General features: G+C 53.3%; 1 protein-coding gene across 1 annotated transcript; it reads left to right on the top strand.

The window, feature by feature from the left end:
* The first annotated feature begins 498 nt into the window (after nt 1-498).
* Nucleotides 499-14,495, top strand: GOLGA7B (golgin A7 family member B). The gene is made up of 5 exons (XM_081243955.1): nt 499-957; nt 7,281-7,406; nt 11,059-11,211; nt 11,298-11,399; nt 12,493-14,495. The coding sequence occupies exons 1-5, from the start codon at nt 946-948 to the stop codon at nt 12,592-12,594; spliced, it is 495 nt and encodes a 164-aa protein (XP_081100081.1). The 5' UTR covers nt 499-945; the 3' UTR covers nt 12,595-14,495.
* The last annotated feature ends 1,600 nt before the right edge of the window (nt 14,496-16,095 follow it).

The raw sequence follows: 16,095 nt of genomic DNA, 5'->3' as shown, positions 1-16,095 counted from the left end.
AAGAAGGGACCCCAGGCTATCTCTGGGGATGAAACAAGGGTACATATTTAAAGAAGGGAGATGATTCTCTGCGGTCTGCAGCAGCCTCCTCTAGCTAATAGGGTTCAAGGCAGTGAAAAGGAGAGAGGGGAGAGGAGGGAACGTCCAAGCAAGCCTCGAGAGGGGGCCACAGAGAAGAAACGGAAGAGAAAGAAGAGGAAAAAAACCACAGACGAGGCAGCCTGGGCCACGATGGGGGAGGGGTTGGGAAGAAGGGTGTTGGAAAGGTAAGAAGCCCGCACCTGGGGGCCTGCGAACGAGTCGAGGACCCTCAGCCTTGGCAGGCTGGAATGTCTTGCCCCAGAACGGTCCTGCCTCTCTCTCCTCCGAGTCTGCAAGTCCCTGGAGGCCTCGGTAGCGAGCGCCGAGGTCCTGGCTCTCTTACTAGGGGGAGGGGCAGGCAGGAGAGGCGGGGCCTCCGGGCCGGGCAGGAGCGGAGCTTTTGGCCGCGGGCGGGGCTCCTCTCCCGCGGGCGGGCGCCGGAGTCCGGGGCCGCCGCTTCCCACACCCGATCTGCCGAGGCGCCTGGCCCCTCCTCCCCGCCACCCCCCACCCCCCCGCCGCCCCCACGCCCGCCGCCCCTGTTAAAGATAAACCGGGACGCTGCCTGCAGGAGCAGCGGCAACCAGCGATCGGGCCCGGAAGAGCCTCGGCTGAGGCTTCGCCTCTCCGGCACGGCGCCCTTATCAGCACCGCGGAGAGCACAGTGACCGTCTCCAGGACCTAGGCGCCCGCCCGCCCAGCAGCCCACGGGCGCATGGGTCTGCGGCGTCCGCATCAGCACCGCGGACAGCGCCCCGGGCCCCATCTGGTTGCCGCCAGCCCACCTGCTCCCCGAGTCAGCACGGCGGACAACCCCCCTCGACCGGCCCCGCAGCTGCTCGGAGCTGTCAGCGCCCCCGGAACATGGCCACTGAGGTAGGGAGCGAACACCGGCCCGCAGGCAGTGCCCGCCTGCTGTGGGAAGAGATCCCCGCTAGGGGCGGGGAAGGAAGACGGAGGGTGGGGTAGGATGGGATGGGGTGGTTTCCCGGATCGGGTCCGGAGGGAAGGCGTGGGGGAGGGGCGAAGTGGCCAGGGGGAAGAAAGGGGCTCCTTACTGGAGCTCATTTCACCCCTGGCGTGTCAATCTTCCCCATCGGAGTCCCGAAGCTGTCCGCACCACTTGTTGGCACTAGTGCCAGGGTTGCTCCCGGGGTCTCAGCTGGGGTTTCCCCTTCCCATGGACTGAAAGTCCTGAAACCACTTCCCTAGAGGCTTGGAGACGAGCCTGAGCCAGTTTTAGGGGAGAGAAGGCGGCTGGCTGCTGTTGCTACGTGGTGCAGCCATCCAGCTTCCTAGCCCAAAAGCCTGGCTAAGAGATGACAGACCTGCCTTCACATCTGCATTTCCTCCCCGGGGGCAGGGGGACAGGAGGGGACAAAGAATCCTTAGGTCAAAACCTCAAATGGTTGGTTTTAATGAGCTGCCTGCACCAGTTCAATTTTGCATGTTACCCTTTCTTGCTTCTTCACCCCTTTTGAGTTTCCTGTACCAGAAGACCGCATTTCCCTGTCTGATGGGAGGAGCTGCCTTCTTCAGGGTGTGCCTATACGTGTGTCACCTTCAAGGGACTTGAAAGCTGAACCAAGGACCTATTGACTGAGGGCAGGATCTATGTGCATTTGCTTAAGAGATCAGGAATTACCTCCTCTACTCATTTCACAAGGGAAATGGAGCTCTTTATATTCCCACTTCATAAGCGGTAAAGCTCATACATAAAGGGGAGGACCTATTTAACACTCACACAGCGTGTCAGCAGCAGAGCTGAAAGTTTCTTCTTTGAATTTTGGAGTGGAACCCAGTACGCCAGATTTCCCCAGTTCTAATGTTGACTTTTTTTGTGGTGTTTCCCCATTTCCAACCCAGCTGGAACACAAGCCAGGGGGACAGCAAAGGCTTTTGAATGATCCTGTGCAGTGCCTCTGGGCATCCTGCGGAGCAGCGTGACATCAGTACCAAGTGTTACTGTTGTTATTCTGCTGTCGTTGCCACCACAGAACGAGGTGCAGTTGCTTGGCATCACTCGGCTTTCTGACAAGGCACAGGGTTAGTTAGCTAGGAGAGCTCGTCCCTCAGGACCCTGTGAGGGAACAAGCCCTGCGCAGACCCATGGAGCTTGGTTTCTAGGGTGGAGGAACGCAGAGTGCTCAGAAAGTGCCAGAGATACTGATAAGAGGAGGAAGAACAAAGGAGAAATGGCCAAGGAGCTGGTCAGGTTCCAGGCAGGGCTGGCAGACTGCAGCAGAGAGGCTGCTGGTGTTGGACAGGAAGGGGAGACTTCAGCCACGTGGGGACAGTTGGGCCAGCAGTGTGGGCAGAAAAGGTGACCACATCTGTGATGAGGCCCATTTGTCCCGGCAAATCTCCCTCTCAGGTCTGCTATGATTCACAGATTCTAACCAGCAGGCTTACATCTCTAGGTCGAGGCAGTGTTTCCAGGAGGCTGCTGTTAGCCTGCTGTTAGCTCTGCTCGTAATGCTTCTGTGAATATAGCATTTTCCTGTATACAAAGCACTATCACATGAGTGATCTCCTTTGAGCCTTAGAGCAACCCTGTGAAGTAGGCGAGGATGGTGTCATTATCCCCAGTTAACAGATGAGACAGCTGAGGCTCGGAAGCTTGCCTAATCCCTGTGAAGGAACCAAGGAAGGCATCATTATCCCATTTTACAGATGATGCAACTGGAGTGCTGAGACTTATCCAAGAAAATATGGCTAAAAAGTGGCAGGGCCAGGACTAGAACTTGAGTCTTCTGCCTCCCTGGCCAGTGCTTTGTTTGCTACATCCAGGTGTATCCAATTAGCCAACTGTGTTGCCCAGTAGAGAGGAGAGGACTAGGGGTCCTGACATAAGACTTTGATGGGGGAAGGATGCAAAGGAGTTCAGGAAGGGCTGGAGTATGAGGACTCAGGTACCCTGACTGGCCTGGCTGGTTCAGCTTGAGGGCAGAGGGATGGAGGAGTGCCCACAGGGTTGAGGGGCTGAGGACAAATATTGCCCATTTCCCAGTTTGGCCTCGGGTGGACTCTGATGGCAGCACAGAGGGAGGAAGCCTTAGCTCTGCCAAGGCACAGGACGATCACATTATCTGGGCTGCAGAGCGAGTCATTTTCCCCAGGCTGTTTTTACTGTTAGGACTGAGGTAAGGTTACCAGGAAAAACCTGTTGGGAGAAGGAAAACCTCATGCCAAGCTCCTGTGGTCATTCTCTTAGGATTCTGAATGGGAGGCCCTCAGCTCCAGCAGAAAGTGTTTTGAGAGGAGGAGAGGGGAGAGAGGGAGGGAAGAAGAGACAGAGGGAGAGAACTGAGAAAGACTGGAGATCCCTGGATCCCTGGATGGAAGGCATGGAAACTGGATATTTCCTACTCCCGAATTTCTGTTTAGGAGTTAGCATTAGGGGAGGGGTGTGTGTGAGGGCCTCAGAGGAGGGATGAAGCCTCCTGAGCCATACACTGACCTCATTTGGAAAACTGTAATGAGCCCATTTCCTGCGTGACAAACCTCTGCGAATGTGTGTCATGGGAGCAGGGTCTGCCCTGGAAACCAGTCCAGGTGGCCAAGGACAACTGGGAAATGCTTGGCTGGGAGGGGCTTGTCCGAGTGGTGGAGTTTGGCCCCTCAGAGATTTTTAAATGCACCCAAGTAGCATTAGCCAAGAAAGGCATTGGAGGTTTGATCTCTGAGGCATGAAATTAACAAGCAGCAGACAATGGGCTGGGCTGGGGCCCTGGTGCAGCCTGAGAAGGAGGCCCTGCGCCTGGGTTTCCATCCTGAGGCCCGACTCGGCTGCCTGTGACTCACGATCCTCACTCCTCCTCCACACCCCAGCCAGGGAGGATGGTGTCGGCTCATCAGCTGAACCTTCTGATTCTTGAGTTGAGCCTCAAATGCGTCCTCTGGAATTCGTTGGTTTTTAATGAACGTGGAGATGTGGGCCAGATGGGGTCTTCTGTTCATCTTGGTCCGATCCGCCTGGGAGTGCGCATCTGCACTCCAGTGCTTGCTCCTCCCCGCCTCTGCCAAGTTGGCTCTGTCAAGTGTACAGACCCTAAATGTGAGACCTGGGATGCCCACTCTCCTGGTGGCCTCCCTTTCCCTGCCAATGCAGTTCAAAAATTGGTATCAGCAGATCTCACCACTGATTTTCTCTTTCTTCCTCATGCAGTGCCTCTTGGTCCTGTCCTAACTCAGCTGCCAGCAGCTAGGGGATGGTGATGGGAGAGAGGGGAGGGTTGAGGAAGGTGAGAAGTAAGACGCAGGAGACCCTGCCTTGCCTTAGATCCTACTCTTCACTAACTGCAGATGCGTTAGAGGCTTAGAGTCTGTGTGCTCTAAGTAGATCTGGGAAACTAGGGCTCTGGCATACAAAGTGTGTCTGATGCCATCCTCTAGCAACTCCTTGAGACCCCACAAACACTCTCCAGGGAGGGAAGAAGATCCCTAGTCATCCAGAGCCAGGACAGTGTTCTAAGGCTCAGGATATTGTTGGGTTTGGAAAGGGTGTTGACCCCTCCCACTCTGGCTACTTGAGAACACATTGATAAAAGCCAAAAGGAAATGGGACTGTACTCTGTAAGGTAGCACCCTAAAATCTTAATGGTGTAATAAAATAGAGGTTTATTTTCTGCTCAGTAAAGTCCCAGACCAGTGTTCCTGATCAGTAGGTGGCTCTCCTCTAGGTGGTGATTCAGGGACCCAGGCTCTCTTCAGCCTGTGGTTCCACTATCTTCAACACATGGCTCTCTTGGTTTCTGTGGGAGGGGAAAAAATTCACAGAGGAGTGGTGGCCTTTATGAGTCAAGCCTATACATGACATTCATCACTTCCATTCACATTCCATTCAGTCATATGGCCACACCTAACTGAAAGGGAGGCTGGGAATTAATCTAGCTGTGTGACCAAGAGGAAGAAGTGGCTGTAGTCAACAGCTAGCCAGTCACTAGAGACATATACCTTCATGGCAGCACACAGTATGTGTGCATTCAGTCACAGACAAAGGAGGATATTGGAGGGGAAGAAGCTGAGCCCATTTCAGAATGGCCGAAGCACTGTCCTTTCCTTTTCTTTCCATTCTCACCGGTATTTTTCTTAAGTTAGACCCACTTTAATTTTCCCCTGGACTACGACAAAGATAGTCATCCCTCCACCTGGCCCCCTACCCCAGTCATGCCCACTTCCCATGCACCACTCATGAAGCTACCAGAATGATCCTTCTGGGGCTAGGGGAATCCATCCTCAAGATTGACAGGCTCATGTAGGTTGGTTTAGAAGGTCGGAGGAAGGTCACAGCCCCTTCCTTTTCCTTTGAAAATACAACTGTATGAAACCTTAACCAGACAGAGCAGACACACTGATGAATAACATTTTTATATTACCAAAGCATTTTTTATTTTTCAAAGCTATCATAGGATCCTACTAAATGTCAAGGGGACTCCTTCAATTAAAACCTTGATTAGGGGAATCAAGGACTATAGGAGCCCTTATACATCATTTCATCCAATTACAATACTTTAGGATCACACTCTTACATAGAGCAAAATTCACTTGGATTTAGGAAAGTCTTGTTAGCACCATCCCAGGACCTTGATCTACCTATCATCTGATCTTACTACCACACTGAAAACCTTTCTCTCTTTACTTATTCTTCGCCAGCTCTTAAGCAATTTAAGTATCTTCTCTCTTAAACCCTCCGCTCCAGTAGGAACTTGTCAAGCTCTTTGTGATCGAACCCTTGCCTTCTCTACACTCTCATCATCTACTGCTCTTATCTGCTCTGCAAACCAACTTCAGTCTTGCTGAAATCTGCCTCCAGTCATTGGAGTAGACCTTGTTCTCTGCTGTCTCCGTTAACTCTGCACAAGCTTCTCCCTCTGGGTTGCCTTTTCTTCCCTCCCTCACTGCGCCCCCCCCCCCCGCCCATCCGCCACCGCTGGTAGCTCCTTTATGACTCCACACAGACCTCAGGGAGCCTTTTCTGAGTAAGCGTTTCTGGGGGAGATGCTACTTCTCCGCAGCATTTATCACAGTCTGATTCATTGTATATTTACTTGTCTTCCTCCCTGGAGCTCACAGACTGTCTTTTGCTCAGCATCCCCAGAGCCTGGCAATTGTAAGGACTCAATAAATGAAAGCTGAGTGACTGAATGGATTCACCTTAATTACACAGGATGAACTGGCTGTGTTCACTCTGCCTTTGGGGCTTGGGCTCCACGTGGTTCCAATGTCTGGAATATTTCACCCAGTGGGAAGCTTGTCTCAGATGTCGGTGATGGAGGCTGGAAGTGGAAGAAAGAGGCCCTGTTCTTCTGTGGATTTGAGCCCACTTCTCTGAAATGCTAGAGTCTGTGTCAATGTCAAGTTTGCAGGTGTGGACAAGGGACAGAAGTCACCCCACTCCTTCCTACAAGGGCAGGAGATTTCTTCATTTTCTGGCCTCAGCCCACTTTATCCACAATTTTCTCTGGGAAATTTGGATGTCTGTGGGCCCCTTCTTTCCTGTGATGAGATGTGCTGGACGTGGAAACAATCTGTGGTGTCTCTCACTTAAGCCATAACTTGGCCTGAACCTCAGTCTCCCTCTGAGTTCATGGGCGCATCACATCTTCCTTTGCCCCACAAGCTCCCCTCCCCCAACCCTGTCAGCTCTACTAGGCGGGATGGGTCCGAGGCATCAGTCTTGTCCAGCGCTGGGGTCCCCAAGCCACAACCTGACAAGCTGTGAATATTTGATACTTGCTGAATGAATGAAAGAGTGAAAGACCCCACCATGCATGCGTGTGTGTGTGTGTGTGTGTGTGTGTGTGTGTGTGACAGAGAGAGAGACAGAGAGAGAGAGAGAGAAAGAGAGAGAGAGAGAGGATCTGGGCGAGCCACCAGGAAGTGTCTTCCTCTCATTAAAATTTGTTCCTGGCTCTGTTGGTGGTTCCAGAACCTCTCACTTTGGCTCAGCTTTGGCTCTGCTTCAGGCTTTTTCTAGATCTTTCTGGGATAGCTAGAGGCATCTCCTGGAGTAAACTCAACAAGCCTGCTTCCCGCAACCTTCCTTGAACATTTGTGGGGTGGACAAGTTGTCCTAGTTTGCTGGGAACTTTCCTGATTTTAGCAATGAAAGGCCCACACCCCAATAAACCCCTCCGTCTTGGACAAACCTACAAGGATGATCACCTTGAGTGCGTGTCTCCTGAACGTCTCCCCAGGTCCACAATCTGCAGGAGCTCCGGCGAAGTGCCTCGCTGGCCACCAAGGTCTTTATCCAGAGAGACTACAGCGATGGGACCATCTGTCAGTTCCAGACCAAATTCCCCCCAGAGCTGGACAGCCGGGTAAGGATGTCTTTTCCTAAAGTTGGATCATAGACTATGATGGAACTGAGGGGCTTATTAGAATACGTATATTTTTCCAAGAAAAAAATAGTATAGGAAACAACTTGCTCAGCCACCGCAAGTGGAAGAACTAAAATAATGTCCTTAACACTGTCTTGCTGTCACCTTCTAGAAAGTTAGAGCTGAAACACCTCAGAGATTTTCCAGTTCAGTGGCTCTCACATTTCAGAGAATCACCTAGAGAGCTTGTCAAACAAATGCAAATTCCTGGGTCTTATTGGAATTTGCTTATTGGATGATACTAGGTGTCATCAGAGATGCTGACTCAGTTGCAGGACTGGGTTCAGGAGTCTCTCTTTAGAAACACCTCTCAACCCCAGCTACACATTAGAACTTCCTGGGGAGCTTAAAAAAATCCCAATACCCAGACCACACCCAAGATCAATTAAATCAGAGTGTCTGGGACTGGGGCCCAGGCATCAGCATTGCTTTAAATTTCCCTGGGTGGTTCCACTGTGCGTCCGGGGCTGAGGATCTTAATTTTTAATGACTAATCCCCAGGTGATGTGGGACTGGGTGATTCACACAGATCCCACTTTGAGAATCTCTGGTCTCCTAGTACAGTGATTCTCATGCTGGGCTGCCCGTTAGAATCACCTGGGAACTTTTGGGAAAACCTTGCAGGGTGTCAGCTTGGGTAGAATAGGACAGTGGTCGTCTTTGCTGCTCGGACCCACCCTCTCGCTTCTCAGACCATTTGAATCAGAATCTCCTGGAGGCGAGACCTGAGTACGCCTACGTTTCAAAAGCTGCTCAGGTGATTTTAGTGTGTACCACAATTGAGAACAACTAAGCCCTTGAACCAAAACTGTGGTCTGTGGACAGGCAACGTCAACGTCCCCTGGAAACACAGAATCTCAGGCTCCACCCTGGATCTACTGACTCAGAATTTGCATTTTAACCAGATCCTGAAGTTATTCATATGTGCATAAAAGTTTGAGAAGCATTGCATTAGTTCATCCTCTCATTTAAGAGAGGAAACTCAGGGCCAGGAAGAGGAAGTGACATGCCAAACTGACTGAGGGCCGAAAGAGCCTTGGCGTCTGACTCTGCTTTTTCACAGGACTCCTGTTTCCTTAGTGGGCATAGATAAAACTGGGTGCCTGGGTGATCAGAGTCTTGGCAGGGAAAGCTTAGGGACCTGGAGGAAGGGCTGGAGGGTGCTTTTCCCTCCTTCTCCCCACCTCGGACAGAGGGGAGAGCCTGATGCTCCATCACAGGGTCTGCTGGTAGCATCAGAGGCCGTCAACCAAGGGCTCTGCCCACAGCCTCCCTCTCCAACTCAGCTACTTGGTTGTTTCATGGACCACTGGCCCCTTGCAAGGCATCAGCTTCTTCTGCTGAGTTTTGCTCCTGGTCCTGGGTGTATGTAGCCCTCATCCCAGGCCCCCTTAGAACTGGCCTGGGGTTGGGGGAGGGCAGAAGAAGGACCATGACCTTTCACTCAGCAGCCCAGGCAGATTTGAATGAGTTTGGGAGGGTGGGGCAGGGGTGGCCTTTGCTGATATGACCCCTAAACATCTTTTGGGGAGCCATGTAGATCTCCTTGTCTTAGCATGCCTGTCCTTTGGGGCGGGGGTGATCCCTGAGATACAGCAGCAGGGCTTGGGTCCCAGACAGGCTGGACATAATTTTCTCTATATGTTCACTCCAGATCTTTATAGAAGTAGTGGCTGGGAACCCCAAAGCTTCCGACTATTTGGGGGGAGAGCTTTTGTCCTAGACAGGAATGGGAGGTCCCTAATCTTATGTGATGGGCAGTTCTGGTCCTGTGGGGGTGAGTAGGGGAGGGGGTGCTTAAAGAATGTAAAACATGGGATGAGAGACACTCTGATACCTCCTGAGTTTGGAGCATGACCTTCCACTCCAGGCTTCAGTGGAGGGCTGCATGGTGAAGAGCACAGACTCGGGTCAGAGCTGTGTAAACTTGGCCAGCATTCAGTAAGTATTTATTAGGTGCCTACAGTGTATTGGGCACTGGAGATGTAGGAGTGAACACATGGAGCTTATTTTCTATTAGAGGATACAAAAAAATTTAAAAAGCAACAAGAAAATATGTAGGTGGTAACAAATACTGGAAATATAAGAGAGGAGGTCAAGTACAAAGGGGGAGCTGGGCAGAGGATGCGGGGTGCTGTCAGATAAGGCGAGACCTAAGCGGAAGTAAGGGAAGAGCCAGGGCAGGGGGTGTCTGGGGAAAAGTCCTGCAGCTGAGGACACGGGCCCAAAGGACCTGTGGCATTTTCAGGAAGCAGTGGGCAGTCCGTGTGGCTGGAGTGAAGAGAACAGGAGATGGGATCAGAGGAGTTGCAGGGCCGGGCCCTGGAGGGCCTCACAGGCATGTAAGGACTCACTGGATTTTACTTGGAGAGAGATGGGGAGACTTGGGAAGCTCTTGATCAGAGTTATGACATGATCTGACTTTAACAGTCTCCCTTGGCAGGGCTGGGGGCAGGGAGACCACTTAAAGAGGTCAGAGATGATGGTGGTCTGGACCGCAGAGCAGAGCTTCCATCAGGCTTCCCCTGTAAAATGGGGGTGGGAGTCGTACTTCTCTGATAGGATTGTTATGAGGGTTAAATGAAAGAATACATAAAAAGTGCCTGGCACATAGAACGTGCCTAATAAATATTAGCTATTATGGTTATGGATGCAGGCAGGATAGCTTCTCAGTTGTCCAAATGCATGGGGCTGTCCTGTTCTGGGTGACCTGTTTTTTTCTTTTCTAAGTAATTAATTAATTAAATTTTGGCTGCGTTGGGTCTTCGTTGATGCGTGGGGGCTTTCTCTAGTTGCAGCGAGCGGGGGCTACTCTTCGTTGTGGTGCCCGGGCTTCTCATCGTGGTGGCTTCTCTTGTTGCGGAGCACGGGCTCTAGGCGCGAGGGCTTCAGTAGTTCTGGCATATGGGCTCAGTAGTTGTGGCTCGTGGGTTCTAGAGCGCAGGCTCAGGAGTTGTGGCTCGCGGGCTCAGTTGCTCCGTGGCATGTGGGATCTTCCCGGACCAGGGCTCGAACCCGTGTCCCCTGCATTGGCAGGCGGATTCTCAACCACTGCACCAAGAGGGAAGTCCCCTGGGTGACCTCTTAACTGGGAGGAAGTGCCTCCTCCTGGAAAGACACTCCTGAGGTCTTACCCAGTCAGCCTCATGCTCTGAAAACGTGGAGAGCCCCTACTAATCAGGTCCTGAGCCCTCTCACAGCCGTCACAATGGGGTGTGTGTGTGTGTGTGTGTGTGTGTGGCAAAGTCACTGGAATTCCTGCCTGATCTGCTGCAGAAAATGTTCACATCTTGGATTTCATGGGAGTTTTCTGTTTCCAAGGGAGGTCAAGTAGTCATTCTTACTCCCATTTTACAGATGTGGAAACTGAGGCGAGAGTGGTTAAGTCATCAGTCCAAGGTCACACAACTAGCTGATGGCCAAGTCTGGACTGGACCCCAGGTGCCTGACTCCCTGTGTGGCGCTCCATGCGCGCCTGCAGCCTCGCCGGTCTTGCCTGTGTGCCACCAACCCCAACGCTGGTGGGGGCGCACCACTGCCACCTCCAGGAAGGCTGACCTGGGCCTGGCTCCCTGTCCCTCTCTCCCTCCAGATCGAGCGGCAGCTCTTTGAGGAGACTGTGAAGACCCTCAACAGCTTCTACGCAGAGGCGGAGAAGATTGGGGGCAGCTCCTACCTCGAGGGCTGCCTGGCCTGTGTCACGGCCTACTTCATCTTCCTCTGCATGGAGACCCACTATGAGAAGGTGGTTCCTTCCCCCACAGCCCCTCATCCCTTCCCCCAGGGCTCCTGTGCTCCACCCTCATCCTCAATCGGTCCCTGTCCTTGCAGGTCCTCAAGAAGATCTCCCGATACATCCAGGAGCAAAATGAGAAGGTCTTTGCCCCCCGAGGCCTCCTGCTCACAGACCCCGTGGAGCGTGGGATGAGGGTTGTATCCTTTCCAGCTGTTCCGTGCGAGGGCACAGAGCTGCCGGCCAGTGGGCCCCTGGTGAGGCTGCTGGGAAATGGGACCACCTTCGGGGCCTCTGTTCAGGGAGTTCCTAGGGTTCCCGACACCCCTGGTCATCGGCCCCTGCCTCCACCCCAAGTTAGTGCTGTTTGTGCATTTTAGGCTTCGCTTTTGTTGAGCTGCATTTAATCAGTGCTTAATACATGCCAGATATCATAGTAAGTGCTTTGAAAATATGAATCCATGTACTTCTCATAAGACCCCTATAAAGTGGGTAATTCTTCTTATTGCCTTTGTAGCTGACCCTGGCTCAGGGCCGCCCAGCTGGTGACCGCCAGAGCCAGGATCTGAGCTCAGGCCCACTCTTCAATGCTCTCGCATGTAACCCTCATTGAAGCCCGTTCAGTGAGCAGGTCCTGTTGTTGCCCTTTCGCAGATGAGAAAAGTGAGGTCTCGGTGGGAGGCTGGCGTTCGAGAGGGTTATAGGTCTGCTCACTCTACCTGGTCAAAGTGTACATACATCCTGCCCCCCAGTCAGCAGCAGAGAGTAGAATTGTTTAAAAATAACTTTTACTGGAAAACTGATAGGAAAATAGTAAAGAAAACGCAAATCCCAGAACCTCATGCTTTCAAAGCCCAGGGAGAGGCTCTTCTCGTCTTTGCCGCTTTACTATGTGCCAGGCATTGTGCATTACATGCTTTATTTCATTTAATCCTTGCAGTAACCCCAAGATTCCATTATTATCCCCATTTTACAGATGAGATGGGTGAGCTGAGATTTGAACTCAGGACACCCAAGTCCTCACACTTCCTGTGCAGTAACACCCCCTCTTGGGCACATTCCCATCCTGGGATACAGTGATTAGACCCACTAGAATGTAAGCTCCTGGTCTTGGCTGTGGGCAGGAGCATCTGAGCTGAGTGAGCGCAGGTGCGAGGAGGGGCTTGGGTCTGGCTCCCCTGGCCTCTGAGTCCTTACTGTCTGGGAAGCAGCACCAGCTCCGCCTCCCGCTTCCCTGCTGGCCTCCATCAGCCAGTTCCTGTCCGCTTGCATCCCTCCTTAACGCCGCCCCAGATCGAGATCTCCATCTACGAAGACCGGTGCAGCAGTGGCAGCTCCAGCAGTGGCAGTAGCAGTGGCAGCGGCAGCAGCAGTGGCGGGGCCGGTGGCCGGTGACTGGCCGAGAGTCCCTGCAGGGAGGTGTACGACTGGACTGAGGGCCCTGCAGACCTGTGGCGGCTACGCTACCAGAGCACCCGCTTCTGAGTCATTCTCTGGGCCCACCCTGCTGTCCAGGGCAGGAGGGAGGGTGACCCGCCCAGTGTTGCCTGCGGGCCATCAACGGCGCCCCCTGCCCCTCGCCCCCGGCAGGACAGTCCACTTCCTGACCTGGCTCTTACCTGACGGGGCTGGTCTGGGTCACACAGAGGCAGGTTTTCCAGGGGGAGGCTGAGGTGAGGACAACACAATTTGGACAGCCCCTCTCTTCTGCAGCTCCCCTCCCGACACCCCAGAAGAGGATCCAGGTCTGTCACGTAGAGAATTCCCATCCTGCACGATTCCTCACCCCAAATTCCGCATCCACCAGGACTCCCTCCCTCGGGGCCCTGCTCCCCATGGCTGTCTCCCAGTGTCTGCTCTTTCTGATGCCACCACGGGGCCTCTGCCTGTCTGTGACCCTGCCTCCACCGAATTCAAGGTCTGGGGAGACAGGAGTGGTCAGCCTGTGGGCGCTGCGGTGGGGAGCTCTTCAGCCCCCTCCTGACCTCTTCTAGACTCGTGGTGTCCCTGTCCTCCACCCAGAGCCTGGAGGTCATCTTAGCCTTGCCAAGGAGCGTCCAAGTCCTGCGACTTTGCAGGCCACCGGGTGCTGGTGGTGGGGCACATGGCCTGGGGCTCTGGGAGGTTATATGGGGGTCTGGAGAAATGCCTCATGGAGAGATGTAGCCTTGGGGGGTTTAACCGCCAGAACTGGAGCCAACTTCCAGAGATTAGAACCTGCACGTGTGTGAGAATGAGTGTGTGTGCACGCAGGCACATGTGTAAATGCACATATGTGAGTGCACTATGTGCATGAATGCACCTGTGTGTACTGTGTGTGAGGGCAGGTGTGTGCATGAGTGCATGGTGAGTGCACTTGTGTGAGTGTGTGTACGCAGGCGTGTGTGCATGTATGTGAGTGCACTTGTACGTTCCCCTTGGCTGCTGGGCCAATGACTGCCCCTCTCTGCATCCTGTCTTATCTTCGTGTGCCACGGTCTGGCTGCTCCTCTGTGTGGGTCCAGCCTGTCCCCCTGTAAATAAATGTCCTAATGTCTCTTGCCCCTTGCCTGGGCTGCCAGCTTGGCTCTTCTTCCTGGCCTCTCCCCTACCTGCAAGGTTCTCCCCACCTTCTGACTGTACTGTGTACATTCTAACAAAAAAGAAGTTGGGGTTCTAGGAGAACAGAGCCAACGTTCCAGGGCCTTCCGTGCCCCGCTCTCAGTCCCTCATGACAAGGCAATGGGGCCATGGACACTGCATATTCAGCCCGCCCAGGCTCTGGGGCTCTCTAAGGCTGTGTAAGTGAGGCTTCTTTGGAAGGTCAAAGGAGCTGCTAACCCTCAGGGGAAAAGGCAAATTTCTTTCTTGAAAGGAAAGAGGGGTGTCTAGCCAATGAGGCCCTGGCTGCCGACACCCAGCAGCCCCATCCTGGTGCCTGAAGATGGACAGAAGAAGACTGCCTGCCTCAGCCGGCAGGAGGTGCTAGAGTGGATATGAAAGACCAACTAGCCAGGTAGCTTTCTGGAACCAAAGAGGGGCCTGATTTTCTTTTGGATGCAGGAGCAGTGTGTAGGAAAGTTCCAGCGAGCTGGAGAGGGCAGCCCAGCCCCTGAGCCTAAGTGGGTCCCGGTCCAAGGATGCCCCGGGTGAGCTTGCAGCCCAGTGGGCTCCAGCACAGCCCCTACCCCTATACCCACCCTGGCCCACCGTATGGCTGGGGCTGACCTGTGCGTCTCCTGTGGGAGGGCTGGGCGTAGGCGATGTGGTGGCCTTTTGCTTTATTATTTCTTTTTCCAATAAAAGGCCTTGCCTAGCTTGAGGCTCTGTGCTTCATCTCTCCTCCACGGTGGTGGGAGGCCAGATCTGTGCCCCAGGACCACGGCGAGGAGGCAGGGCTGAGTGTACTCCTGAAGAGGCAGCGCCCTGACACGGAAGGATGGGCCCTGTCTTCTTGGAGCTTGCGGTCTAGTGGGAGGCAGACACTCTGCATCCCTAATCTGGAGGCTTTATGCGGCCCTGGGATCCTTAGGTGGGGGGAACAGGTTGGACTGAAAGCTGGTCAAAATCAAGTCATGGGGCTTCCCTGGTGGCGCAGTGGTTGAGAGTCCGCCTGCCGATGCAGGGGACACAGGTTCGTGCCCCGGTCCGGGAGGATCCCACATGCCGCGGAGCGGCTGGGCCCGTGAGCCATGGCCGCTGAGCCTGCGCGTCCAGAGTCTGTGCTCCGCAACAGGAGAGGCCACAGCGGTGAGAGGCCCGCGTACCACAAAAAAAAAAAAAAAAAAAAAAAAAAAAGTCATGGATTAATTAGATAAATACCGATTTCTTGAACTCATATCTGTTCGGGGTTGGATCACACAGGTCACTCAGTTCTAAAGAAAGGTATGTGGGTGTTGGAACCTAGTAGAGTTGTGTCTTGGCTTAGGCTCCGGATGCGCAGGCTCAGCGGCCATGGCTCACGGGCCCAGCTGCTCCGTGGCATGTGGGATCCTCCCGGACTGGGGCACGAACCCGTGTCCCCTAGCATCGGCAGGCGGACTCTCAACCACTGCGCCACCAGGGAAGCCCTGTGTCTTGGCTTTTATAAAACTAAATAACATTTAATGAGCACCTACTGTGTGCCAGATACTCTGCTAAAACCATGTGGCACAGATGTGGGAGGGCATTTAAAGATCATCTAAGTGAGGCAGAATGGAGGCCCAGAGAGGGTGAGTGACTTGACCTAGGTCACACAGCTGGTTGATGATATTGCCAGGTTTAGAACGAAGGTCGTCTCCTGACCCAGTGCTCACTCTGACACTTTGGGGATGACACCCAAATGGAAGTTGCCCGAGGCTGTAGGATGGCCGGGGTCACACATTCAGGTCTGTGGGACAAGAGAGGATCCCACCAGACCGTGGGGACAATGGCTCCACCTCTGGGTGGGGGTCTGGGGGGGGCCCTCTCTGAACAGGACCCTGCGTTTCTTCCCTGCTTGTACTTTCTGCTCCTAAGGGGCAGCTGGACTTGCTGACTCTGCTGAAACCTGGGGTGTGGGTGGGTTGTCACAATGGAGGCTGTTCTTTAACATGCGGGTAGGTTCATTTTGTCTGTCGTGTTTGCAACATTATTATTAGTAGTAATAATAAACAAACAATAGTAGCTAACATTTATTTAGCACTGACTATGTGCCAGGCACTAGGCTAAGACTCTACATAATTCATCATTCAATCCTCACAACGACCCTCTGTGGTGTGGACTATCATTCCCACTTTACAGATGAAAAGACTGAGGCTCACAGAAGGTAAGTAACTTGCCCAACTAGAAAGTGGCAGAGCTTGGCTTTGAATCCAGACAGTCTGACTCCAAACTGTGGGGAAGACGATACCAGCTTCAGAGACCCCCTCAGCCATCCTAGGGTGAGGATTTGGCAGA

This window comes from Mesoplodon bidens, assembly GCF_964165515.1.
Source record: "Mesoplodon bidens genome assembly, chromosome: 1".
NCBI classification, from domain to species: domain Eukaryota; kingdom Metazoa; phylum Chordata; class Mammalia; order Artiodactyla; family Ziphiidae; genus Mesoplodon; species Mesoplodon bidens.
This window is presented reverse-complemented; position numbering and strand designations above follow the sequence as displayed.

What these genes read in the sequence shown, in the direction of transcription:
- GOLGA7B (XM_081243955.1), top strand. An exon ending in CCCCAGAGCTGGACAGCCGG is followed by an intron (nt 7,407 to 11,058) that starts GTAAGGATGTCT and finishes CTCTCCCTCCAG; the next exon opens with ATCGAGCGGCAGCTCTTTGA. An exon ending in TGGAGACCCACTATGAGAAG is followed by an intron (nt 11,212 to 11,297) that starts GTGGTTCCTTCC and finishes CTGTCCTTGCAG; the next exon opens with GTCCTCAAGAAGATCTCCCG.